We start from the raw sequence: 27,530 nt of genomic DNA, 5'->3' as shown, positions 1-27,530 counted from the left end.
ATGCAGCTGATGGCCTCTGAGGATGGGCCCTTCCCTTAATTTCCTGTAACGTCACCATCTGGGTGTTAGCTCTCCAAAACTGTCAGTGAGTGTGAGTGAAATGGTGGCTAGATATGGAAGTGGGACTCAACCAGTCAAGCCACTGCAGGTACCTCATGAGGTAGCTGGACTCTAGCTATGCATTCTGCACTCTCGGAGGGCTGAGGTTTGAACTGGAACCTTCGTGGTCTGTAGGCAGCTCAGTTCCACGAGGCAGCTCAAAGGGAGCCTCTCTTTGGGCAAGCCCATAGGAGCTGTGCGAAATGTGTCTCAACTGAAGTTACCCTTTGCAGATCTTACACTCAGCTGTGCTGATCACTGCCATGAGGCTTTAATTGGACTGCTCAGTGTTAAATACTTCCATAAAGTACTTTGTGTTTTCCCAGCTGCATGGGACATCGACAATGCTGGTATGTGCAGACGGGAGTTCTGGCCACTGATATCTGAGGTTCTTTGAGTCTGTGAATCAATATTTCAATTTAAGGAATTATGTTTACCACCTCTGTCTTTCTCCAGTAGAACCTGAAGGTGCCAGAGATGGCTCATGGGAACTTTTATTAAACTTTTGCCACCAAACTGAAGGGATGACTGCCCTGCCTCTGATGGCGTGAAACCCTCTCTCGATAGCGCTGCCAGTGACCTTTGCCTCTGGGGATTCTGCTGAAGATTATAAATAAATAAAAAATACCACCAAAGAAGCAGACTTTGGAATGAATCTGATAGCACCTCATGTCAGCCTGTTCTAAATATTTTCCAGGGTAGGATACTTCTCCCACACCATTTCAAGTTACACAAATCAAACCCTGGTGAACTATCAATATATGCGTATAGCTTAACCCTGGGAACTTTTGCTCAGTTGAATGTTCCTTACTCACAGTAGTCATTACTCTACTCACATGAGTACGGAGTACTAATTTGAGTAAGGATTTGCACAGTCAGATCCTATTTCAGGTATAGTCACTTCCAAAAGTGCAATCACTATAAGTTTTTTTGTCCAGTGGTGCTGCCCTGGCCCTCTTCCCCTTGAATGCAGTTTCTCCGTTCCTGTCCCCCTCTCTGCAAAGACATGCAAATGCACATGGAGTTTTATCAGAGGCAGAGAGGGAACATTTTTGTGGGAGTCCCTTTTGTTAAATTGGCACATGCTACTGGAAAGAGACATGGGCGACATCCCTAATTTTGTGCACAGAGAGGCATGAATGGATCAAAAATGAATCTTTGACCTGCCCAGCTTTATTGCTAATTACTTTGAATGGGTGCTGAAACCATTTCTCCCACCTCCTGTGGCTTATGTGACTCTTTTGTAGTGAATAGAATCTATATAAAGTAACTAAAGATCCTTGGGAGGAACTCGATGACTCAGTAAGTCTTTACAACATTTTAAATGAGTTACAAGACAATGTGTAGGGTGAAGGTCCAATATAATGGAATACATAATTATTATTTCCCTCCAGGATATAAACTAATCAGCCACTTCTGTTCTGCTTTTTCACTGCGCTAGTGAGCCTGTGAAAATTCAATCCAGGCACTTATTCAGAAAGAATGGAATATTTTCTGCAAGCTGAGAAATCAATAACCGAAACTTCTCTGTAGGTCTTTGCACACAGCAAGAAAATCAATAGCTTCCTTAATCTTTGTAAACTACCACACAATAACTTTCAAAGTGCTCTTTCACGAATATTTCAACATGCTACCTACCACAATAATTTGGCCTGTGCTTTGCTCATTCACAGTGGTTGCAGGCACTGGCAGATCTGACTCAACATAAAGAGAGAGCTTAATAATGATGATACATGCAGCTAATAGTGCTTGAAATTCTGTTACACCACATTGCCTTTTGATGAGAGATGTCATAGCAGCACAAGTAAACTGAAAGTATAACTATAGTCAGAAAAGTGACTCTAAAAATGGCAAGCTCTTACTAAACAGAATTGCTCCATCTGTATTTAATGTAACTTAAATAAGTTTTTATTCCTTCTGGCATTGCAGCAACCATATAATTGGGGAAGCAAGCTGGAATCACTGTATTGCTGGCCTGCCAGATCACCAGTGGTCACTAGCAACACTCTACCCTCTTGGCCAACAAGTTGAAACAGTGGCTTATGAAGTCTTATCTGTCAAACCTATGGCTCTAAGTAGCTGATTTCTGAGTCAGATGCAAGTTGAATTTTAATATCACCGATAATGGTAAATAACTAGATGTTCACCTGGCACTCAAATTCTTCTCCTTGTTTCACCTCCAGGGGATAGCCATCAATCAGAAATCCCTTTGTGTCTCCTAAACTGGCAATCATGGCTTCCTTCAGTAGTGCAAAAACAATATCCTGTATTGAAGAAAAAGAATTCTTTGGTTACTAATAAGTATTGCTTTAAAGGGCTCAGTTTTTACAAATGGATTTTTACACCTATATCTTCAGGAACTACCAAAGTTCTGCTTTGTTTCAAGTACATCCCTTGAAAGCGGGCATTTTTTTTTCTAGCGGCCCAGGGACAGGATAGTTTGTCATAGGGAAGGAATAGCTTTCCCTCAGGTACGGCTCTGTCATGCAAACCCAGAACCAAGGTTAGCATCTGTTATGGATTGTCCAGAATCTTCCCTGTTGTGATGCAGTGTTGTGGGACATTTCTGAGTTTCAAAATCCGTTTGGGGACTATGACAGACTGACAACAGCCTGTAATAGCCTGAACAAACCTTATGGAATTAAGATAAATCTTGTTGAATTAGGGTTAATACCTTTGGGGTACACTGTATTAAAAATGCAACTGAGTATATGTTACTGTGGTACCGTATGCATTTTCTCTCGTAGGGAGCGGGGATGCTAATGTAATTCCTCTGTTATCAGCCCTTTGAAGCCCACCACGCTCCCCCGCCCCAGAGGTCTACATATATTAGTTCAACCTGGATTCTCCAGGAATCAACAGGCAATGAAGTGGTCTTTGGATAAATAGCTTGGTTTTAAATTGGCTGACGGCCTTCTTCCTGATCTTGCAAATGGACAGGACCCCTGGTCCATGAGGGCCCACCTTAGGGTAGGGTTGGAAGGACTGGACCTACTGAAGTCCCATAAACTGGGTGCTTATTCAGAGCTGTGATGAACTGGAATCACAAAAAATCCCCTTGGGTGGGGAGCTGAAGGACTGCTCGTGTCCAAATCCATGTTAGGGCTGGGGTAATTCTGGTAAGCTTATTGGCATGCGTGTGGGTTCTTTTATTACTTTTAATATATTTTCTCTGTTGTGCTTTTACCTTAAGAATAAAACAGGCTTGCATAGGAAGTGCTGTGTGGTAACTTGTAAGTGTAGCAATTACACTTAACCATCCCTGAAGAGAAAGCAAGCAGGAGTCCTTGGGCAACCTGTCTGTGCTGGGAATAACACAGTGAAAGCAGGAAATTGGGCAGCCTGGAAATATCCTAGTCAGAAGGGAAAGAGACACAAGTCTCCCCCCGGAAGGGCAACAACTGGGGAGCTGGAAGCCTGACAGTGCCCTTGCTGGACCACTGAGGGGAAATACAGGTGCACTTGCCCTGAACTGTGGGAACCATGAAACTTCATGATGCTGTAATGATGCTTCCCAATCTGATTGTATTTTGACACATCATCACATTGTGTCAATGCAACGTCATGGCGTCTTGCTGTAAATGACAAGAGAGTTTGCCCCATCAGACAAACTGGGGAAGATAAATAACCTAGACCCACTACTCCTTTTAATTTCCTATGGGCGGCATTTCTTGATGCCTTTTATTAACACACACATCTCTCGATCTAATGGCATTTGCTGCACATCATATTATCCCTGATTCTGGCCTGCAGCCTGGCCCCTTTATACTGCTCAGATGCTGTAAAGGGGGTGGAACCTCCCCACCCCCACATCTGGGAATTATTGTAGTACAGGGAGATTTCCTGCATCTCTTTACATTCCCCATTGGGCTGCACTCAGCTATTCTGGGCTGCCAGCCAGTGCCATAGGGAGCCATTGCAGCCAATGTAAATTAAAATAGCTGCTAGGGATGCGCCAATTTATGCTGGAGGCCATGCCAGTCCTGGGACCAGCCCAGAATTTGGAAGCTGTAAAAGTGGCATACAATTCCCTTTGCTGCTACTTCTGTGTTGCATTTCCTACAAGATGTAGCATGGAATCTAGCCCAATGTGTTTAATAATTAATCTACCATAGAGAATTTATGAGTATGGTGTGAGACAAGATAACTACTTCACCAGTATATAAAAGGAAGAGGAATGCCACATATCTGGGAATTAGGGATCCTCTCTACCAAGCTGTACTTACTTACTTCCCCTCAAGTGGGAATACATATCAGCACTGTTTTCCTATTTCCACACTTTTGGGGGGACACTCCCTCACCCCCTTTAGTTTGCAAATAAAACTGCCTCTTACGCCAGGCACCAGTTCGCCACAGTCCATGATGTCTTTGATCAGTTTGCTCCTCTCTGATGATGTTGTTAATTCATGTTGGAGGAGGTCACCGGTGGACAGATGTGTAAATCCATATTTCTCTGCTAATTGTGCACACTGGGTTCCTTTGCCAGAGCCAGGGCCACCTTCATGAGGGGGAAAACAACATAGAGTTAGAAAAATAAATTGCAGGGAGCTGAATAATTGGCCTTTTTATGAATCGCTGCAGTTGGGAAAATGTAATGAAATAACGACCTCTTGTAGTGACTGGCCGTCAAGTACACAGTTGGTTAGTTAACATATTCTGTGCAGAAACAGCCTTATAACACATTGCCATCAAGTAACATCGCTGAGAAGAGAGCAAGCCCGTTAAGTGAGGTTTTAGATCTTAAAATACAGTTAGGTGTTCCTCCTTCTCTCCTTTTTCTCTTCATTCTGTGGTGACCATTTGGGGAATAGAAATCTGTGTAACTTTAAGTATCCAGGGTCCAAGCATAATTTTTTTGGGCCCAGTACAAACTTGTAACACAGGCCCCCTCCCACACACACATACCACAATCCCTCATCCCATACATACAATCTCATGAGCCATGAACATTTTTTTCCTCATAATAATGGGGGTTGCAGCTTGGGCCAGGCCCCCAGGGCCTCCGGGCCCCAGTAAACTGTACCCTTCCCCCCCATGTGGGGGCCCTGTAGGTACCAATAATAGATTCTCTTTTCACACTGTTTTGACATTGGTGCACCAGTGGAGGCCCTTGGAATCAGCAATGTGACTTAATGGCAGTATGTTATCAGGCAATTACTGCAGAGAATGTCGTAGCTAATTAACTGTGACCTGAAGGCCCATTCAGTTCAAGAAGTCATGTTATTTTCTTTTATTTTCTAGTAGCACAGACGCACCAATAGGCACCAAGAGAGTTTGCCCCCCCTCCTCCACTTTTCTCAGAGGAAGTCAGTTGCTTTTGTGGTTTGTCCATTCCAGTGGCTGAAAGATTAAATTGGAAGCTTTGTTCATTCTTCCCAGTTCCGGGAGATACTGGTTTGTTCTCCAGATGCATCACAGAATGCAATGACAGGCAAGCCCAGGAGTCTGGCTGTCTTTGTCTCCAATGCAGTGCTCATAGCTCAGCAATGACCAGACAACATACACAGAGGATCTTTCTCCCTCTGTTTGCTTTATTGTCTAACCTCGTCCAGGCACAGGCTGGATCAGATTACTGCCAACCTCAAACCACCAAAAATCATGAGTCACACCCCCAAAACCATGAGATTTTAAAGAAAGATATGTGGGTTTTTGTGCATCGTTTGATTTTTGAACTCCCCCTGCCCATCCCCGGTGTGTGTGTGTGACAATCAGTACTACCCACTCTCCCAGATGTATTGGGAAAGGTCACCTTTGCTCCTGCGTCAGTAGCTCTCACCCCCACATCAACCTGACTCTGCCCAGCAGTTACTTCCCAGCCTTCCTCTTCCCCCACAATCGCCCAGCCACACCTCTGCTCCTTCCCACGCTGGGTACTGCAGGGAAGGGGGAGGAGCAGATGAACTGGGGCTGTTGCTCACAGGAGATGAAGGCCGCTGGCCTCTTCCTGCTCCCTCATCCCCTCTCTCCGCCTGTGAGAAACTGAAAATGGCTTTGGGTAGCTGCAGAGATGGAGGGCTGGGGGGGAAAGAGCTTTTCTTGAAGTAGCTCTGATTGCTTGCCCTACTCCACGAGGCAGGGCAGACAGCCATTCGGGGGATTTCCTCCAGGCAGGACCTCTCAGGTCATTAGGAGAAGGGCTCCAGCCCAGACAACATCCCATCACGCATGGAAAAACCGTGAGAGCTGGCCCCAGCTTTAGGGCACCAGGATTTTAGTCCTTCTGGAGCCAGTCTCACTAGAAGCTCCAGCCTTAAAGTGGTTTTCAGCCCTGCCTGTGGAAAACCCTTTCTGACTAGCAGCTGGTTCCCCCAGGACCTGCCTCCTGGGGGCAGAGCAGCCAATCAGGAGGCAGGCAGAGCTCCCCCATCCTCTCAGGAGCTGAGAAACGTTTCTGGGTCGGTGGGGCGGGGAGAGGGAGCAGCCACCACCGTTGTCACAAGAGCGGAGGGAGGGAGGGAGGTGGAGGAGGCGGAAGCAGACAGAGCCCAGTGGCTCAGGACAGTGCTGCTTCCCCCTTCCTGCCTGTGAAAAATGGGTCACTCAGTTCCTCCTGCACCTCTCCACCCCTGCAACACCAGCCTGGGAAGGGGCTGAGGGGACAAAGACCCACTAGAGCTGCCCCCCACCAGCCTGGGAGGCATGATGAACTCCTGGAGGTGCAGGCGGACCAGAGGCGTTTCGGGGAGCTAGGGGCCTATATGAGGCTAGAAAGGAGCTAGAATTGAGGTGGGGTTGTGGGGGGGTATGTGAATTTCATTGCCAGCCCGCGGGATGGGCAGATAGGGGCCTGGGGTGGCAGAATTACTGAATTAGACTGTTTGGGTTTGGGGAGAAGCGGGAAGCTCAGCTGCACCATTACCAGGCAGCATTTTACATCAGCCTGTGTAACTGGATCTCAGCTGGGGCTCCCAGACTGACAGCGTCGGCAGCAGGCACCATTTGGCCGAGTTTGGTAACACTGGCATTGTTGCACATACAGTGGGGGTGGGGCAGAGGGCGTTCCAAAATCAGAAGACAGCCCAAAACCCATAATTGAATCCTTAACTGTACAGCTCATTATTTGGGTGTCTGACTCATGATTTTTGAACTTTTGAGGTTGGCAAGCAACACTGTTAACTCTTTAGTACCCAAGTACTATGCATACTGCTCCACGATCTGACTGAGTCCAAGCTTCTTGCAGTTACATGAGGCTGGTTTCCAGGCCCTCGCATTCAATGGTAAGAAAATGCTGCAGCAAACAGATATCCTTCAGTGGCATTACAGGCGTGTAACTGAGAACAGAAATTAGGTCATAATATAAGTGTGACAGCAGAATGCATTTGTCTTGTATAAACGCAGTGCCTTTTATTGCAGATGCACAGAGAACACTGTTAACATACAATGAAAGCATCAGGCGCTGCATCTTAGCTGGGAATATTTCTGGGGAAAGGGTTATTCTTTGGGATAACCTCATTTTCTTCTCTTCAGAAAGATAGGTGTCCAGATCCCAGGGGGAGATGGCAGTGTACATACCCACAGGCAGAACCTTAAGCATCTAGGAAATTTTTATTGCAAAAACAGGCGCTGAGCAAGTCTAGACATGTACGGGGTTAGGCAACAGCTGAGCAAGGGTTTTGTGGATCACGGTGGTGCCTAAAAATGGGACTCAGTTGTCTAAATCTGGGATTTAGCAACTTAGTACCTTTGTGGATCCAGGCTTTGGTGCATGGGTACCAGCTACCGATGAGGGTTCAGTGGTAAGTATGGGCCAGCTAACCACACAGAGTCCTGCCCAGTGCATTAGGCCCAGGGCCTCCCCTCCTCACTCCACATGAGGAGTGGCAGCTAGGAAGAGCCTCACAACCTCCTGAATTCACATTCACTCAGTTTTTCCCTCATATGAACTAGCACCATTGTCTGTTCATTTCACCCCCTCATACCTCTGCATCCCTTCAGCTGTCCTCTCTCTCTTCCCTCCCCCACTCACTATGCTCTCTCCAGCTCACTCTTCCCTCTTCCCATTTCTACCTGTCTCCCCTCAGTTTTCCTCTCCCTTTACCAACTCCTCTCTTACACCAATAATCCTTTCCTCAACCCTGAGCGACTCCAAACTAAGCTTTAAAAATATAAATAAAAAAGGTATATAAACAAATATGAAAAGCCCAGACAAGGTATTAATGTGCCATGTATCTGCCATCATCTTGATCACTTTGCTTGTTGTGTATCTTGTCCCCCCATCCTTCCTCTGTTTTTGCCTTTTTAGATTGTAAGCACACACCAAATTCCTGAAATACACTCTAATGCAAAACCTTAACACCAGCCTCATGCTTTCTCCATGCACATATAGCATGTCATATCCACACCAGTACACACGTCCATTCCCATTGTCATAGTAATGTTGTTGAGGCTGGCATTAAAGTTTTGCATTGGAGTGTGAATTTCAGGAAATTGACATGTACAGTGTTTCTGTATGTGAGGGAAGCTGAAGGGAGCCAGAACTGGAGGCCTGGAGTTTGTTAGTATGATTGGCTAAGAGATGTCTGGGTGGGAAGATATGTGAAAGAAGGTTCCCTTAATTAAACTTGTCCTTGCTTTGCCGGGAGCACAATGGTGAGATTGGCACTTAAGCAATCTTAACTGTAAACCAACAATAAGTTTAGTGGCGGTTATTATTTTGTGCAGTAAAATCACTGTTGCAAAATTTGTCTTTTTCAATGTCTTGTTAAATCGATGTATCATTCAAAAACAGAAGAAAGTGCACTCTCCACAATGCTGGGCACATGTAAAATAAAGATACTAGACTTTATAATGATATAATGGCATATTAAACAACAACTGTATACTTGCAGCTAGAAACCTTCAGGTAGGGAGCTTCCACTGCAATTTTATCACATTATTTTTCAAAAAGAACAGAGCAAAGACCTTGAAATAATCAGTTAACAGTCTCCACAATGGACCAGTTGTTATGCCATGTTTTGAAGTAGGAACATGTGCCCTTATTTTTGTAATAAAGGTGTAAAACTCTTTGTGAATACTATCAATTTTTGTATGCTGTCATTTTTTGATCCACCTACATGCTTTTGTAAGATGTATGAATATTAAGCAGCAACATAATGATTATTGGCAACTGGCTGAACATCTTTCCGTTTTAATCTCATCCTTTCTGATTTTAAATATGTCATGACCATAAAGAGCTAAACACTAAGCAAACTCACACACATAGTATGAATGTGTTGTGATTCACAAGGATAGTGTGGAATATATGTTTGGACTTAAATATGTCTGTCTATACACATTCTTGATAGGTGATCATCTGAATGTTACATTTCACTAGTAGACAACTAGCAATTAAAAAAGAACGAAAAAGAAAAACAGTAATGTGTAAACTTTGACAACTGATGATCTAGTTCTGCAGTTTTTTCTACAGGCAAAATTCCACTAAGCTCAGGACTGTATGATCAGACTATGAGAGGATAAGTATGAGCTCTCCCTGCTTCCTTCTACAGTTACAAATTACAGGGACAGACTTGGCACATTTTACTGTGGACTGTTTTCTTTAATCCTAATTCAGTTACCATATATATAAAATTGCTTTTGTGCATTTGCAATATTAATATGACAAGAATGCAAGAATGTGGTTGCTTGAAAGAAAAAATATCCCACTTTATTATTTTGGTCATTCTCCTCCAAAAAAGTAAATTAATATTTTTAAAATATTAAGTTCCATCTCGTAGAGAAAATATGAGTCACAGAGGACGCTGAGTTTCCCATTTATTTATATTTTTTATGAGAAGCAGTGGTTTGGTGTGTAAAGTATTGGCCTGGGAGTCTGGGTTCTAATATCACCTCTGTAACTAAACTGCTATGTGACCGTGGGCTGTGTTCTCTCCCATCTTTAATGTCTCGTCTACTTAGGCTGTAGGAATTCAGGGTCATGGACCATCTCTTACCATGTGCAGTGCCTAGCACAAGAAGGCACCAGTCTTGGTTGGGGCCTCTAAGTGTATGTCTACATTGCTATTAAAAACCTGCACTGGCCCGTGTCAGCTGACTCAGGCTCATGAAGCTTGAGCTAAGGGGCTGTTTAATTGCGGTCTAGACCTTCAGGCTGGGGCTGGAGCCCGGGCTTTAGAAACCTGTGAGATGGGAGGGTCCCAGAGCTCAGGTTGCAGCCCAAGCCCAAACATCTACACCACAGTTAAACTGCCCCTGAGAGCCTGAGTCATGGCACAGGCCAGCCACCGGTGTCTAACTGCACTGTAGACATTTCCTAAGTGCTACAATAATTAATTAATATACACCCATTTTGAAGATAAAACTGTACAAGAAAGATGAATGCAATAACGGGATGGGAAGCTAGAAAGCCAAGTGATTGAAAGTACAATAATAACACTATTCCCCCATATGAAGTTCTTTGTCCTTTACCTCTTGTTTTCTTCCCTGTCAATAATTGCACAGTTCCCTAAACTATGTAAGTTGTGCCAGGATAGGTCCCAGAAAGCTAACAGCCTTGAGCTTGTATACTATGAGAGTAGGCTTTTTATTTTTTTAAGCCTGAACCTCATTTTTATGGAAAAGAGGCCACTGAGCACCCGACAGAATTGGACTCGAAATGAAGGGATGCAAGTCATGAATAAAGGTGCAAAGACTGCAGGATGGTAGGATGTAGCTCTTGATATTAGAAACTGTCTCTTTGTAATAAACTAACACAGTAATTAAAAAAAATCTGGAGTTAGTGTTTGGGTTTAGGACTAGACTGTGTTTTGCCTTTGTACAGGTGCACAGGGAGAAGGTGGAAGGGCGCTTCCTGCGTTCCACTCAAGCCAGTCACAGGCCCTTTACTCCCATAGGTGCAGAGACTATTCCCTTCTACCACGCCCAGGAGCAGGTAAGGCTACACAGTGGAGTTCCATTTCCTTGGTCTCACTGCTCAGAATGCTCTGTCCCCATCGCCTGATTTGCTAAACCCTGGTCTCGTTAGCTGAGGAGTACAGTTGTTTTGCAGGGTTGCAGATGAACATCCCTTGGGAAACTTTGTATGTTGTATAAGACTCAATGCAAAGTCCAACAACGAGAGTTTACAAATCTAAACCAACCAATACAAAGAGTAGGGAAAGTTCACTTCTAATATTCTCTTAGAAATCTCCCAAGATCAATCTTTGGCAGCTGATCTAGAAGGTTTATTACCAGCTGTGGCCAAAAGACTACATGAAATAATTATGCTTTCTCCATGATCTGTGCCAGTATAACTATACATGCTGTTAGATGTGTGTTAGAAATAATAAGCAATGGACAAGAGCAAAGGAAGGGCACTTCCATGCCAGACTTTGCTGTGTTAATTGCCAGCAATGAATCAAACTCAGCTGAGGGAGGTGTGCTCAGCTGTGAGCTAAACAGACACAGCTGACCCTTACTGGGCTCAGCTAAACCTCATTGGGTTCAGCACCAGAAAAAGGGACTGCTTAATGCTTAAGAGTGAGTGATTGATGTGGACCAGAAGGAATCAAAAGTTGTGTCTTGTATTTTTCTGTTTTGGAGTTTATTGCTTTTAGATTGTATGAGGGGAAAAAATGCAGCTAGAGACTACGTTGCTATCTTTGTATTTTGCTTAAATGATGCTGTTTTAGGAACATATTTCTTCCTTCCAACTAATACAGTAGAAGAGTGTTAATGAAGTTGTTGGGGGTATAAAGCACTTTTAACATGGCTAGGAGTGATGTATCATTTAAGACATAGCACCTTTTTTAAAAAGCTGTTTTGTAATAACTGTTAAATTGAACAAAGTTTGTGGATAAGGATAAGATTCTTCTAAACTTCTCTCACTATTTAACACTAAAAAAGAAATGAGTGTCTATTGCTATGGCCCCTTTTACTATATTATCTGATCACCTCATAAATTATTTACCCTTGCAACACACTTTTGCGGTAGGCTGATATTACTACTCCACTTCAAGGTGCAGAAGGCTTAAGTGAGTTATCCAAGATTGCATTGCAAGTCTGTGGCAGAACATAGAATAACAGGCCAATCCTTCCAAGTCTCAGTCCAGTGTCTAAACCAAACTACAAGACCGTCCTTCCAGCTATGTGTGTGCAATCAATAAAGACAATACACGGGAAAACATAATTAGGGCTAGAGATACTTAAGATTTCCTCATAAAAAACATTGTTCATTACAAACAGGAACATTTTCTTTGGCTCTCCTAGCTAGCTGATGTTCTATTTATCCATTACCCAACTGTGTTGGAAATCTGGATCTCCTTTAATGAGAGAGCAGAATCACACTGATCAAAATAAAAAATGAATATTCTTCATGAGTGGTGCAGTTCAGGACTGATTTTGCTAATAAAGCCTTAAGCCATCTCAGTGATTAGAAAGGATCATCTGGTTACCAATGCACTTTGAGGCATCAGTGTGACCCTGCATCTGGCAATGCACTAACCTTTTTTGTATTCAAGCTATTAATTTTTTTAAATATCAAATGGTACTATATATATCTAAACAGAAATAAAACCCACTGCATCTCTCTGTAAGGTTAATCTGGGGAACCAAACATTCTGTGTTCTATTGAGTTGTGTGGTATATTGAGTCTATAAATGCGGCCAGACTCTTGTAGCATAGTATCCCAGAGCCACTTAGAGAGGGTGTAATAAGGCAACAGAAAGTGAGATGTCTATGTTGCCAACTCTTGTGACTTTATGGAGAGTTTCATGATATGTGGAGTTTTATTTAAAGTTCCAGCTCCTGGAGTCCAGTGAGTGTTGGCTTTCATCTTTTTTTCTAGCCTCTCAGTTGTGGAGAAAAGCTTGAAAATGTGACCTGGGTATATCCTAAAGACTCAGAAACCAGAATGCAAATAAAATAATCCCCAAATGTTGTTAAATTCTGTAACTTTTAAGCCACTTGCTGAAATCCTGTGTATTAAAAATCATCTTGGTTTAAAACAGAAAATAATCTTCAGGTGCTTTTTGGAAAAGCTACAGTGATATCCAGTGCCTAATCAGGATGATTGTAGGAGAGTAATTCCCATGAAGTACTACAGAAAGCACCAACCTCCAATTTCTAGCTCTGGCACTTCAAATGGTTTTAGGTATTAGCTACTCAGATACAGTGCTAGCTAGAGCATCCTGCTCACTGAAGTTGCTGCAGCACCAAGGTGGCTATGGGCTTAATTGGAGCTAATCAACCTGTTTGTAGTGTGGATTACTGACAGTGGGTGGTAATTGTTGGGCTAATGTGACAATTGGCTCAGTAATTGGGAGGACATATAATTGGGAGAAACATGAAATAGGTACAAAAGAGAGGTTGAGAAGAGAAGGTGTTTGAAAGGGGCTGCCTGCTTTATGCCTGTCCTATTGGATACAGGATTAAAGGTACATGTACTGGCAAAAACGTGTATGAGAGTGAGCATGAAAACAGACTGGGTAATACTACTTACTGAGTAGCTGAAGGACTGCTTAACCCTGTTCAGCTGATTCCTCCAAAAATGGAGGAACCCAAAACTTGCAATATCTGGTGTGACTAAAACCTTGCTATTTAGCATTTTAAACACTTTATAATATTATTTTTCTTTGGTAAATGTTGCCAATATATCCAAGGCCAACAGGTGCAGCTGAGCCATGCCAAGAATGCCTTAATTTCATGTGTTAGTGGGACTGACTATTTTCAGTACTGTTCAGAAAACTTCTGGAGCCAGTGCTGAAAACAATCTGGTTCTGTTTATGCTTGTAATTTAGCAATCTCTTCAGCCTTGCATTGATGGTCATAGAAGTGTCAATTTGATATTAAATGGCCAACCCTGCCATACATTGGTCCTCAAATATTTACTTAATATAAATTATTAGCAACTCTAAGAAGGGAGGGTTTTGCCATTTGGGGGCGGGAAATGTCTACAAAACAACATATGTATCTTTACTTTCATTTTAGATCCTATTTGTCCACAGTTCTAAAATTTTGCTAACAAGGGAACCAATCAATCCAGTTAATCTTTAGATACCATATGTAGTTTGAACTTCAGAGAGGGGGGGAGCTGAGTGTCTAGCATTTGGTCCAAATTCCAATCAAGTCAATGGAAGAATATTCCCACTGACTTCAGCATGCAGTCTGTCCCCTACTGTATTGTATCAAACTCTGGCAGGAGGTGAGGATGTCTGGTGCGCATCCACAAAGTCTGTATGTGTACTGTTTTTTTTTAGATGTGGTGTTTAGGATATCAAGTGAGTGAAACTGGTTAAAAACCTATCTGCCAGATTTTTAATCAAAGACAGTGAGGGTGCTCACGACTTATATGTACAACTGAGATATTAGTCCTTGGCAATAATTACAAAAATGTAAAGTATTAGCATCCAAAAAAAGTTGTACATTTCACTAATTTATTTGGTTATAGCTAATTTCATGATTGTCACTTCAGCTTGTCTCCAAATTCAATGGATTTATCTTGCCATAGCCTGCCACCCTGCTGTTATGTCTCATTTTTCCTTTCAGAGTCTACATCTTTGCTTTGGTTGTCTGGATAAAACATGGACATTGTTGCTTAATTCATTTGTGTTGACTATATTTCCAATTAATTCCTACCCTAATTCTAACCCTTATGTAAATTTTTGCTAATCAGTCCATGTTTTAGCTCCATTACTAGAGACATTTGAGTGACACTAGATTTGTTACTGTTTATGAGATTTAAAAAAATTATTATCTCAACTTGTCAGCTATAGCAGATGGGCATATTCATTTCAATTATGTAAATGATTAAAATGCTGGATATATATTTTTTTGAAAGTCCTTTTTACATATGGTGTGGTTTCCTGTCCCTTTTGAGATTGGAATATAAGAGCATGTCAAGTCCAGATTCCTTCGCTGAAGGCAATTGGGGTAGTAGGAGTCGTCCTCAATACTAACTGCAGAATTTTCACGTGTTGCTACAGATTCTTGTTTCTTTACAATAACTTTAAGGGCTCAGTTGAAGTCCCTGTGAAGTCGTTATAAAGACTCCCATTGTCTTCAGCAGGAACTGGATTGGGATACTAGGCTCCAGTCCTGCAAACACTCGCCCAGCGACTCTTCCCTGTAGAAGTAGTGATACTGACTTCAACGGGACTACTCTTGCGAGTGTTTGCAGAACTGAACCCTCCCGTGCCTTACTCCAGGGAAATAAGTAACAGCAGCCAGAGTTTCTTTCTGTGCAGAGACCAGATGTTGTCTTTGAGAAACATCCACTGTGACTATGAAATAAGTACTACAAGCAGCCAAGGTAGTTTAAATATCAATACTCAGAAGACCTATATATTTGATTCTCCCTCAGTGTGAGAGTATGGTAGCTCCACAGCAGACCACTTACAAATGACCTAGAATAATGCTGTCAAGGCTACACAGAACGCTTCACTTCTCTTACGTATGGCACCCTATGCTGCTTTGTGCCAGTGTAAGAAATCTGGTGCATTATGGTGATTGCTTGGGGAAACTTGAATGGTGCCTTTCTGCTCCTTGATTCTCTGAAAGGCAATTTACTGAAAAAATAATTTTCTTTTTTAGAAGAAAAGAATTATTTTATCTTGTGATTTGGCCAACAGAATAGCAAGCAGAAAAAACATGTCCTTCACCTGCCTGTCAGATCTGAGCCATCAACCTCTTAGTGGGCTATACCCACAACTCAGTGATCAGCACTTAGCAGGATTGGGCCCATTTAAGTAAGATTAGTTCACTGTTTCATTGCATCTTTCTTCCTTCGCTTTGAAAAATGTTACATGATATGTCAAACAAAAGCGATGCCTTATGAAACCATGCTGGCTAGTGACTTTTTTCAAATTAATGGTTTTTTCCCAGATGTTTTGCAATCCCTATCCTTCAAGTCTCTAGGATCTGTGATAAATTATATTTACTAATTTGTACTTTTCTGTCAGTTATGCTGCTTTTTCAGTCTGTCTACCTACATACATAACCTCATCATGGTAGAATCTGGTGCCTTTCTTGAACATTCTGCTCACTTGTCTTCCTCTCATTCTTTAGTGCTTCTCCTTATGTCCAAGGATTATTATAAATCAAATAATTTAAGCTACTGGAAGACACTTAAATTAAGTAACTGGACCAACTGCTTCTTCTGATGTTTCTCTCCAAATATTAGGATGTAATCCATCAAGATCTGAGCCACACAATGGAGATGAGAATAAACAAATATCTCATCAATGATGGGTCATGAATGAGATACTGATCTGACTCTTGACAAAATAAAATACTTGGCTTGTGTGGCTACCAGCAGGTATTGCTAATAGATCCACAGATGATCCAGGCACCTACCTTATCTAGTACAGATGGAAGTACAGGCTGGCTTTTCAGAGATGAGTGAACACACATAAATATATGTTCAAATTTTTATGTGAATTCGTGTTGGCTGTATTAATACCCATTGTGTTCACCTTCTGGAAATATTCTAACTACAGGTTGCTGGAATCTTTTTCCTGTAGAAAACTTAAACGGTGACTATTTTTAAATTTTTTGTCAACTTTTAGTGGACATTTTTTTTTTTTTTTGTCAAAGAATGTTTTAATTTTGCAGAAACCTCAAAGTACAAAATTTCAGCTGAAAATTGGAGAGGGAGGCCCTCACTTCCTGACAAATTGAAAAATTTCTGGAAAAGTAGGCATTTTCTGTGAAAATTTTTGTTCAGCTGAGAAGTGAATTTTTTTCACAAAAGGTTACAATGGAAATTTTTCACCCAGCCCCAATTCTAACAAATGGGCATACTGGCAGGAATCTATGGGCAAGCAATGAATTTTAAGCTTCATGGAAAGTAAATTTTGAAGTCATCTAGCCAACTATAAAACCTGAATGTAAGAACTAGGTTGGTCCAATAAGGTAAAAAGAAACATACCATATGGTATGGTCTCCTGGCAAAACAGCTATAATTTCAGATGTTGACTATTTTCAATGAACTACTTGCAAATGAGAGGTCAAGAATTATTCATAAAACAACTGACTAAAGAATAAATGTGAGAAAATCATTGCCGGAGTGTGGACAGCTCACAAACAGATGAAATGTCTTAAATTTGTTAGATAATTTGACAGCTCATGTTTTTGTACTAACCCAAACATGAGTTCCCAATGAAATGGGAACTTCTCAGAGACAGATAAAACGTGTTGCTATAACAAATGCCAACTGTATGACATGGGATTGCAATTTTTCAAAAGGCATGAAGCAAAACATTGTGCATTTTCCCTTTATGAAAGTTCTGGGTTGCCATAGCAACTGTGTAATAGTCCAACTTCACTTTTTCAAGAGTTTTTATATACATCACAGGTTTATAATGAGTTGGATCTATTTTATCATTTAGTACAAAATGGGTCTTAAAAAAACTGTAGCACAGAAACATGATCTTCTGATCTTTCTTACTTTGTCTTTATTTCAAACTTCATGGCTTTGATTTACAATAATTGATATGCATTGATACAAAGGTTACTTACCTGTGCAGTAACTTGAGTTCTTTGAGATGTTTTGTCTTTATAAGCCTGGGGGAAGAAACGCTGAGAGGTGGGTTCTGTTGAGGTAGAAGGTGAGGGCTCAGCTAATGTCTAGGATATGCAGGCTGGCCTGTCACTCAGAGTAAAACTTAGGATAGAATACTGGTAGTCAAGTAACAGCAGGGATTGCTATTTGCCAGAAGCTGGGAATGGTTGACAGGATGGATCCTGTTCCGTTCATTCCCTCTGAAGCACCTGGCATTGGCCACTATCGGAAGATAGGATAATGGGCTAGACAGACCATTGGTCTGACCCAGTATGGCTGTTCTTATGATTTGAGGTGGACTTCTGAGAAGACCTTTGGCAAGAATCAAGTATGAGGAGGTAAGATCACCTTATCCCAGTAGAAGGCCACATGAGCGCCCCCAATTCACCTACATTCCTGGCTGATGTGATAGCCACAAGGAAGGAGGTTTTGAAGGAGTGGTGGAGGAAAGAGCAGGTACCCACAAGTTCAAATTGATGGTGGGGCGGTGTTTCTTAATGTATTAAGAACCATGTTAAGGTCCCAAAGAGCCATAGAAGCCTTGATTTGTGGAAACAGATGGTCTACACTAGAGACTTTTGTCAACCAAAATTGGCTTTTTGAGCTAAAACAGTGGTGATATACACCCTGCCAATCCAACTCCCCTGATTTTGTGACAAAATTAAACCACCTCAACAAGAGGCATAGAGTTTTTAGTGACATAGCATCAGTGTAGACACCATGCTTGATTTTTGTTGTGGCAAATGGTCTCCAGGAAGTGTCCCACGATGCTTTCCTAACCGCTCTGGCCAACAGTTTGAACTCCACAGCCATCTGCCCCTCCCCCTTTAAAGTCTTTGGAATCTTTGAAATTCCCCTTCCTGCTTGGTCAGTGTGGAGAGCTCACATGTCATCTTCCCAGCTTATCATGGCAGCTCCACGCATCAAACGGTCTCCAGTTTGGAGCACACCAGAGCTTCTGGATCTGATATGTATTTGAGGAGAGGAGGCTCCACTCCAGCTGAAGGACTATGATACCTATGGTCAGATTTCTCATTTAATGGTGGAGAAAGGCTATGAATGGGACATGCTACAGGACCGTCCAAAAAAATCAAGGAGCTGCGGCAGGGGTACCAAAGGCTAGGGAGTCAAACCGTCACTCTGGTGCAGAGCTGGAGACCTGCTGCTTCTATAAAGAGCTGGAAGCCATCCTCAGTGGTGACCCCACCTCCAGTGCCAAGAGACCTGTGCTTCCCATTCCGTGTTCAGCTAGGCAATGCAGTGGAAAAGTGTTAATGCATGCTGAGATTTCATGGGAATCCTCTAGAGAGATCTCTAGTAAACTTTCCTGGAGGTACTTGCCAATCCTCTGCTGGGGATTCCTCAGCAGAGCTGCTTTGTTTCTTCCTCCATTGTAGGAAACTTTCCCATGCCACTCAGCAATCACTTGTACAGAGACCAAAGCAGCACACAGGCGAGCAGCATAGGGACCTGGTTTGAAGCTGTTGGCATGGAGGAGATGCACCCTAGCATCCCTGCTTACTTTCAGGCATGAGATCAGCGTCTCTGGCCCCTGCCTGCGGAAAATGGTGGCACAATTTGAAATTGTGTCCCTGTCTATCTCCATCAATACCCCCAAATCATCACCCAGAACCTTTTCCTCAGCTTCACTGCTCCCTCCTCTGGCACAACTCACCATGTCCTGGGTGATTGTCAAGCTGAGCACTTGCCAGGGGACAGTGAGAAAGAGGTGTATTTTACAGTTAATTATCATAAGAAAATAAGTGACCACAGAGATGCAAAGAGGAGCTGTTCAAAGAACTCCTTCAGTTGTCTGAGGCGGGGGGAGGGGGAAGAAAGAAGGACATGGAGATACTGTCTGAAAATCAGAAAATGGATAAGCAGGAGAGGATGGAAAACCAGGAGTGAGTGATAGCAGGCCATAACCGCAGGATAAAAGCCATGGAGGAGCAAACGGAGCTGCTAAAGTCAACCATAACGCTGCAGACTGAATTCATGCGTGCTCGCTCTCCCTTAAAGCCAAAACAGAACTGCTTTCCATACCCTCCCCAAACTCCATCCACACATTCCTACCAAACTCCTGGTCCCTCTCAGTACCCCGTTCACTCCACCCCCTAAGTCAGCTTCCAGAATGATATCTGGACTTACACCCAGCTGTCATAGCTCACATTGCCCCTCACTGCTTTCTCCCTTCCAAACCAGCTTTTTGTGTGTTGAGAATAAGTGATATTTAATAAAGACATACAGTGTGAAGAATAAACAATCTCTATTTTGCACATGGTGGTTGCACCTCTCATTGATACACTGCATGCTGGAGGGCAATCATAGCACGGCACAGTGCTGTTTACAAAGCCACCTTGTTGATGCTCATTGTCAAAATAGTTCCTCAAGGCCTCCCTGATTCGAATGCCCCCTCCCTCCTGTTGTGCCCCTCGACTAGCCCCGACATCTGGTTGTTCATAGTCAGCCGCAAAGCAAGCCACATCTGTGCTCCCACCCAGGGGGAAACTTTTCACCCTTAGCTTCACAAATATTATGGAACATACAGCACAGCTAGTACCATGGGAATATTTTTCTCACTTAGGTCTAACCTACACTAAAGGCATTGCTAGCATGCTTTTATCTGCTAAACGCACCTTCAGTGGTCATTTGGCACATATTCAGTCTGTTATTGACGTACTCCTAGCAGAACAGCTTGCCCATATAAGGCTTCATGATCCATGGCAGTAAGGGGTAGGCTGGGTCTGCCACGACCACTATAGGAATTTCAACAACCCACACTGGAATCTTTTGGTCTGGAAAGAAAGTCCTTGCTTGCAGCTTTCTGAACAGGTCAGTGTTCCTGAATATGCATACATCATGCACCTTCCCTGACCTGCGCTGATATCCGTGAAACGCCCACTGTGATCCACAAGCACCTGAAGTACCATAGAGAAGTACCCCTTTCTATTGATGTATTCCGTTGCAAGATGGTCCGGGGCCAAAATTGGGATATGCGTACCATCTATTGCCTGCCACAGTTAGAGAATCCCATCGCTGCCATCTACTATTTCATGCACATTTCCAAGTCTCCCAGTCCTTTGTAGCAGAATGTGATTAACGACCCTGCACACTTGTGATTAAAACAACTCCAATGGTGAACTTCCTGACTCCAAACTGATTAGTGATTGACTGGTAGCAGGCCGGAGTTGCCAGCTTCCACACAGTGATTGCCACGCGCTTCTCCACCAAGAGGCTGCGCTCATTCTGGTGTCCTTGTGCCACAGGGCAGGGGTGAGCTCCATACAGAGTTCCATGGAGGTGGCTTTGCACATTCAAAAGTTCTGCAGCCACTGCTTGTCATCCCAGACCCACATAACGATGCATTCCCACTAGTCAGTGCATGTTTCACACGCCCCAAAACAGCAGTGCACCATATGCAGATACTCCGTGAATGCAAAAAGTAATCCAGTGCTGTTTGTTTGCATGGCACACAGCAGTTTAGGTACCTCACATTCCAGTTCCAATTGGGAGCTCATTATATATGCTGCATGACCCACCGCAATTTGTTCAGAACACTGACCACAGTGGAGAGCAGTAAAGGATCCATCCTTTCAATAGAGATGATGGGTGCTCAAGAAACTGGGGCTGTTGGAAAAATGCTGTGAAACACAGTCAGAAACTCATGGAATGACGGGACTGAAATCACTGCATCATGGGACCTTAAGCCCGCACCCATGATGCACTGAGATCCTCTCTGCCCTCCCACAACCCCTAGGGGCACAAGAGTTGCAGAGGTGGAATAGCTGCCACAGTATACTGCTCTCACTGTCCATGCTAGAGCACCAAGTGTGGACGCGCTTGAGTGACACAAGTGCTGGGTGGAGAGGCAGAAGCGTTGTAATTACAGCACTTTTTGATCATCGTTTTAACTTGCCTCGACAAAACTTTCTAGTGTAGACCAGGCCTTGGAGTACAGACTTCTCCAAGAGTCCTTTTTCTCATCTTCCAGTACCAACTTCAGTGCTGAAGGCTGTTACTTTCTAGGAGATCCCTTGGCATGGGATGAATTGGGAGTCTTGATGGGTACTCGAGTTTGCAGAAGCCTCAACAGAACCCATACTGGGTCACAAGGTCTCCATAAATCCTGGCCTTGGAGGTGACGTCTCCTCTTCTTGGAGTCCCTCTGAGGAATATGCTCTGCTTCTTGAAATGCTTCAATTCCGGAGCTGCCCCACAATCTTTAATTGAGGCTGAAGGTGCTAGAATAGCCTGACTGGCTGAGGCTAATGTACAGGGTAGGAATCAGACCTTGGGGGGGTCTCTGAGCGCTCCATGAGAAGGAGCTTCTGTCTAGTCAGAGGTGCAAGGGTCTACATGGATCTGCTTTTTAAAGCTGGTTCAGACCTTTCACTTGGACAGGATGTTGGACACTCTGAGGCAGCTGGTATGCCTGTTGCTAAGAGAGAAAAAATTGTGGCAGGTCTGATGAGACTTGAAGCCTGGAGTGGTTGGCATATCCTGAGTGGCACAAAGTGTTCCATTGAGGGAATAGCAGAAGGCCTTGACTGCAGAAAGAAGAGTTCAAGGGAGGGGGACCTTCAAAGCACGAAGTGTGCTAATGAAAAGTAAAATAAATAAAACCTGACTAAGAAGGAAGGGGGAAAAAAAAAGATGCAAAGCTAGCAACAGACACTTGCTATATGTCTCAAGTCAAGGGCAGCTGAGAAGGAACTGGAGTGGCAGCAGGTATGCACCTCCCTGTATAACCTTGCATTAGAGCATAAGGATGCTTGGGACACAATTGTGGACCCTCAGACGCTGCTAGCTAAAATCTCCTATCACAAGTGCACAGGTGCATGTACATCTTATGGTGGAGCCCCCATAGGGACGTGAACTCAAAGAACAACTCATTTTCATGTAACAATAAACACACTTTTATCTGGGATTTTTCTCCAGGGGCTCAAATTTGCTGCTCTTTCTCCTTGTCATATTGGGATCCTGTAAACTCTTGCCTGATCCAAGAACAATCTTTCTTGGTTTTTTCTTTCAAAAGCCTAGAACAAAATGTTCACCAGAAACTTGTAAATACAGGAGATCCTCAGACTTACAAACACCTTGGGACTGGAGGTTGTGCGTAACTCTGAACAAAACATTTATGGTTTTTTCAAAAGTTTACAACTGAACATTGACTTAATACAGCTTTGAAACTTCACTGTGCAGAAGAAAAATGCTGCTTTTAGCCATCTTAATTTAAATGAAACAAGCACAGAAACAATTTCATTCTTTTGAGTAGTTCACGTTTAACACAGTACTGTACTACATTTGCTTTTTTTGGTCTCTGGTGCTGCCTGATTGCAAAATTCTGGTTCTCAAAGGTGTGTGGTTGACCGGTCAGTTTGTAACTCTGGTGTACCTAACTCTGAGGTTCTAATGTACTTTTATATAATTAGTTAAACTGTACTAAACTTATGCTAATTAGATCATTGTAATTTTACATAACTGACATTAACATAGTGCCTTTCTTCAAAAGATTTCAATAAACTGAATACAAACTAGTCTTTGAACCTACATAGACTTACACATGTACTTAATTTTGTGCTGTGATTAGCCCCACTAACTTTAATGATACTGCTGGTATGCATGTATGTCTAGGATGGGAACCTGTATTTACAGTGATCATTTCACAAAAGAAGGGATGAAAATGACCCATGGCCCTTTTCATATGATGATGAGGCTTCAGAGATTGGGTTTACAGTTTATAGTGTTCAATAAGCACCTGTGAATCAGAGTTGTCAAGAGACCACACATCACTCTTGTTAACTGCATAAGCATTAAGCTCAGTCTGAATCTGTTTAGGCTTCTGGATCTATCTAATCATGCTCAGAAGCTTAAAACAAAAAATGCTTAATGTTTAAAAAAGCATTAACAGTCGCTCCCCGATTTTGTCTTCACTGGTGGAAAAAGGAGGATTTTTATAGCAAGATGATAAAGTTGCAGTAGTTATCTTGCTGTAAAATGCTAAGTGTAGCCAAGGCATTTGAGATGTTTACCATGAGGTAGCTAGGTGAGGTCAGCACTATATGCCCCTCACTTAGTTTACCTCATGATAAAACAGGGCCTTGACTCCATGTTGGTTTTTACTGTGGGATAACTAATGTGTATTTATTCCACAGTGAAAAAACCCTTTTATTTTTTTGGTCATTGAAGACAGGCTCTCAAATTTGAGAAATGGCTTGATCCCTAAACACTCATCCAAAAGATTGCACCTTCAGCAGTATAAGTCCTTCATATTACTATGTGTAATTTTGGGGGAGTGAAGTTTTTCACCCAGTTGGGTTTTTCCCCTATCACATCTACATACATTAACCATCAAAACTTCATGACCTATTGTTAACAGTTGCAAATGGAACAGTTATATTAAAGCTCCTACTTACCAATTACAAAAATGATGTTAGATTTCCTTAAATCTTCTGTAAAATCTTCTGTAAAATAATAAAAAAAAAATCCTTATTGGCACAATTACTGATTTTACTCTTCCGTTCTTTCTATAGACAGTTATATAACAGCCTTGCAAGGTTTTCAAGGTAATTTTTTTTAACTAGCTTTTATTTTCTACTAGAATGTTCTTCATTCTGAAATGAACTGTTACTCACAAGCTCACTTATGTCCCAGTTTTGTAGCTGTCATTGCAGATGTGATAAAAATATATCTTCCATGGAAACAATGACAGCCCTTTCATATGCACACCCTGGCTAAAAAAGGCATAATAATAATTAAAAAGAATCAAACTGATCTTGAGGTAAGAATGAATATGCATCATGAGCCACCATGTTTCTTTTCTTTTTTTGCTTTTATTTTAAAAGTATAATTTAATTAAAGTTCATATATAACAATTTCTATATCCTCTTAGGTTTTTGCATTCAGTGCTTCACATTTCTGACTGACTGGAAATTTAATCTTAAATTCAGCCAGACTCGAAGCAACTCACCTGTGAATTGCACATTTCTAATTAAGGGGTATCACTAGTTGAGTGTTCATTAACCCTCAGGATACTCTTAGAATACTGCCAAGTCAGATGTTGTTATATATCAGCCTTTAATAACTGTTTGCCAAATTCTGAAAGCTGTTGTCAGCTTAATAGTAAGACTTCTGAATAAGTCTGGGTCCAATGTCATGTTGCATACCTCTTTCATTTAAAAAAAAAAATCTGGGTGCAATTTATCCTGATTATGTACTTAATTATACTAAAGGAGGAACTGAAAGTATCCCAATGAATACATCTACGTAAGAAGAAACTCACCGTCTGTGTTCTCGTATCCAGAGAGATTTGATTGGTCATCTGCCTGTTAATTAAGGAATTGACATTTTTAAAATTATTGCATAATTTTGTTCATGTACCTGTGGATATTAAAACTAACAATGTGAAAGATGAATAACTTGCAATTTTGTGCCTGCTCAAATATACAGTAACAATGGTTACAAAGGAACTCAATGTAGCTTTATTTCTTCCTGCAAAGCATGAATACAGGGAGGCCCAGTTAGCTCATGTTGTTTGATATTACTAAAATGCTATAATTGCTGCAATGACTTGTCTATTACACTGTTAAGCCATATAGTGGCTAAATATTTCAGAGATTGCAAATATGCATACTAAATAACTTCCCACAGTAAATGGTTTGATATATCTCTAGGTCAACCATGGAATAAACAATAATAGTGCAAATTGTAGTGTGTGAAGTATGTGTTTATAAAGATGAAATTAACTTATTGCCCATGGCAACATATTGCCCTCCCTCTGAGAAAAACTGGAATTCAGGGCTTGAGCTGACCCTTTTTTCTGAAGTTGTAGGAATGGGGCATGCTTTGAAGGCATCATGAGGGAGAGGAAAGCTACCTTGCATTACTCTGCAGTAACCACTCTTGTCCATTTGGGAGTTGTTTGGGCTCTCAGGAGAGGTCTCCCCTGCCAGAATGGTCCGACTAACATGAAGTTTAGCATGCGTGTTTTTTGTAAAATATGTAGCAGAAACAATTAATTCAGAGGTTCTCTGGCAGACTCACTGGATCCATTCAGGAAAAAATTGTCCTTAGCTATGGTCCTCTGTTCTGGAGTACATTACTTCCCTTTTATGCCAACTTTGTAGTAAACTGTCTCACTGCATGTTTTCAATTGCTGACTAGAGTTGATCAGGGAACTATTTTTCCAACAAACTAAAGGCAATAATACGAGAGCACTTCCTGTAATCAGAAGTGACTGTGACTGATCCCTGTATGGAACAAGGACAGATGGCTTTGTGCTTTCTCTCCCACAGCCTGCACACATTCACATGTGTTGGTCACAACTTCTTCCACAGAACACAGGGTCAGAAAAGATGATGCATACCCTAAACCCAAAAAGATAAGGATGTGAGTGGTAAGGAAAGGCCCTGAGAGAACAGGACAGCTAGGGGAGCTCCTGCAAGGACGGTTATGCAAACTGCCTCTGAACCTTCCTGGACACAATAAAAGCTCGTGTGTTCAAAGGTATCATGTGGATTTGGGTGGTTTTGTCCTTGGTCCAAAAAAGCCTCAATCTGTTGGCCTTCAGGACACACTGCAAGGGCTGCTGAAGCAGCAAATGTTAGAGGAGACAAGTGGGGAGTGTGATTAACTACTTTGTGCTGCCTGGTTATTTAACATTATTCTGTGTCAAATCTTATTTGATGTATAGTATTTTTAAGTATTTGACAGAGGCATCTTACAATGTTCAGGCAGGCAACCCTTTGTTCTACTATTCTACTACTCTTTACTTTTATTTTAGTACTTTAACATAAATAACCATTCTCCTGCAGTAGTGCCTATTGCTACATCAATAGAATGAGTGGCATGAACAGCAGTGGAGAATATATTGTATAACTGTTGGCTGTTTAAATTTGCAAGTGTCCTGCACTATACTTACAGGTTTCTCATTGTACTGAAGTACCAAAAAAAATGACTCTAGTCCCTTTTCACTTCTTGATTTATAGTAATGCCCATGCTTGTATTCTGCAATAGTGGGGTTGGCATTTAAAAAAAAAAATCAATAGGGGCCTCAATCATGTTATGATAGCAACCTTTTTTAGGATAAAGGAGAGATCAGAACAGCAGATATTTGAAGAATAACTGGGGTTAAATCTACCCTTGCTTCACACTGATTTTCATCTAGTATGACTTTGAGGAAATGACATAAAAGCCTTCTGGCTCGGAAGAAGATGGGCATAAAATATCAAGAGACTGGTTTTAGAAGCAGACTCTCATTTTGTGGTGGTAGATTTGTGAATGTAAATAATTGCAGGAAAAAATATTTGCAAAATTTGGTTCAAATGGGAGACTAAATTGAGGTCCTTTTAAAAATCAAACTCTTAGGAATGTCTGTACTGCCAAAAAAGTGTGTTCTTAACTCAGATTAAAATAGCAATGAATTCATGGGCAGCTTGGCTTTTAATTCACTCAATCACAGCTAACCTGAGTTAAAAGCTGAGTTGCCTGTGTCTTCACTGCTGTTTTAACCAGAGTTAGCTAATGTGGGTTAGCTAACCCAAATTAAAAACACACTTTTTTTTTTTGCATACCCTTAGTCAACAGTTTACCTTCCTTTCAAATGAAAGAGGAGTTACCACTGTCCTTTCACATAATCAGATCTCTTTACTCTCCCCCTCAGCCTCCTAAATGAAATTACATTAAAAAGACTGGGACCCTTGCAGGCTGGTGGGAGCAGTTAAGGTGAAGGAAAGCTTAAGCTAATTGGAGCTATAATTTTTTTGCACTGGAAATTGCTTATATTGTACATACATCCCAGGAGGCAGCATTGAAACTAAATGATCTTCTCAGTTTCCTGTTTGGCAGGCAATATCTCAAGATTAGTTATATCATATGCCAGGAAAGATGAATATTTGTGAGCCTTCAGCCCAGGTTCGTGAAAGGAATAAATGACATTCATGGCATTTATATTAATTAA

At 42.0% G+C, this 27,530-nt stretch overlaps 1 protein-coding gene across 1 annotated transcript in view; it reads right to left on the bottom strand.

Moving 5' to 3' along the window:
* The window catches only part of AK5 (adenylate kinase 5), a 131,623-nt gene that overhangs the window by 21,487 nt on the left and 82,606 nt on the right, over positions 1–27,530 (bottom strand). The window contains exons 9-12 of the mRNA XM_067563421.1: positions 24,855–24,897; positions 23,989–24,036; positions 4,434–4,597; positions 2,247–2,363 (exon numbers count right to left, since the gene is read on the bottom strand). Coding sequence (XP_067419522.1) covers positions 2,247–2,363; positions 4,434–4,597; positions 23,989–24,036; positions 24,855–24,897 — 372 coding nt within the window. The remainder of the gene's footprint in view (positions 1–2,246; positions 2,364–4,433; positions 4,598–23,988; positions 24,037–24,854; positions 24,898–27,530) is intronic.

The sequence above is a fragment of the Emydura macquarii genome, unplaced genomic scaffold, assembly GCF_026122565.2.
Source record: "Emydura macquarii macquarii isolate MOO-44397 ecotype Brisbane River unplaced genomic scaffold, CSIRO-AGI_Emac_v2 contig_2481, whole genome shotgun sequence".
In the NCBI taxonomy this organism is placed as follows: Eukaryota; Metazoa; Chordata; order Testudines; family Chelidae; genus Emydura; species Emydura macquarii.
This window is presented reverse-complemented; position numbering and strand designations above follow the sequence as displayed.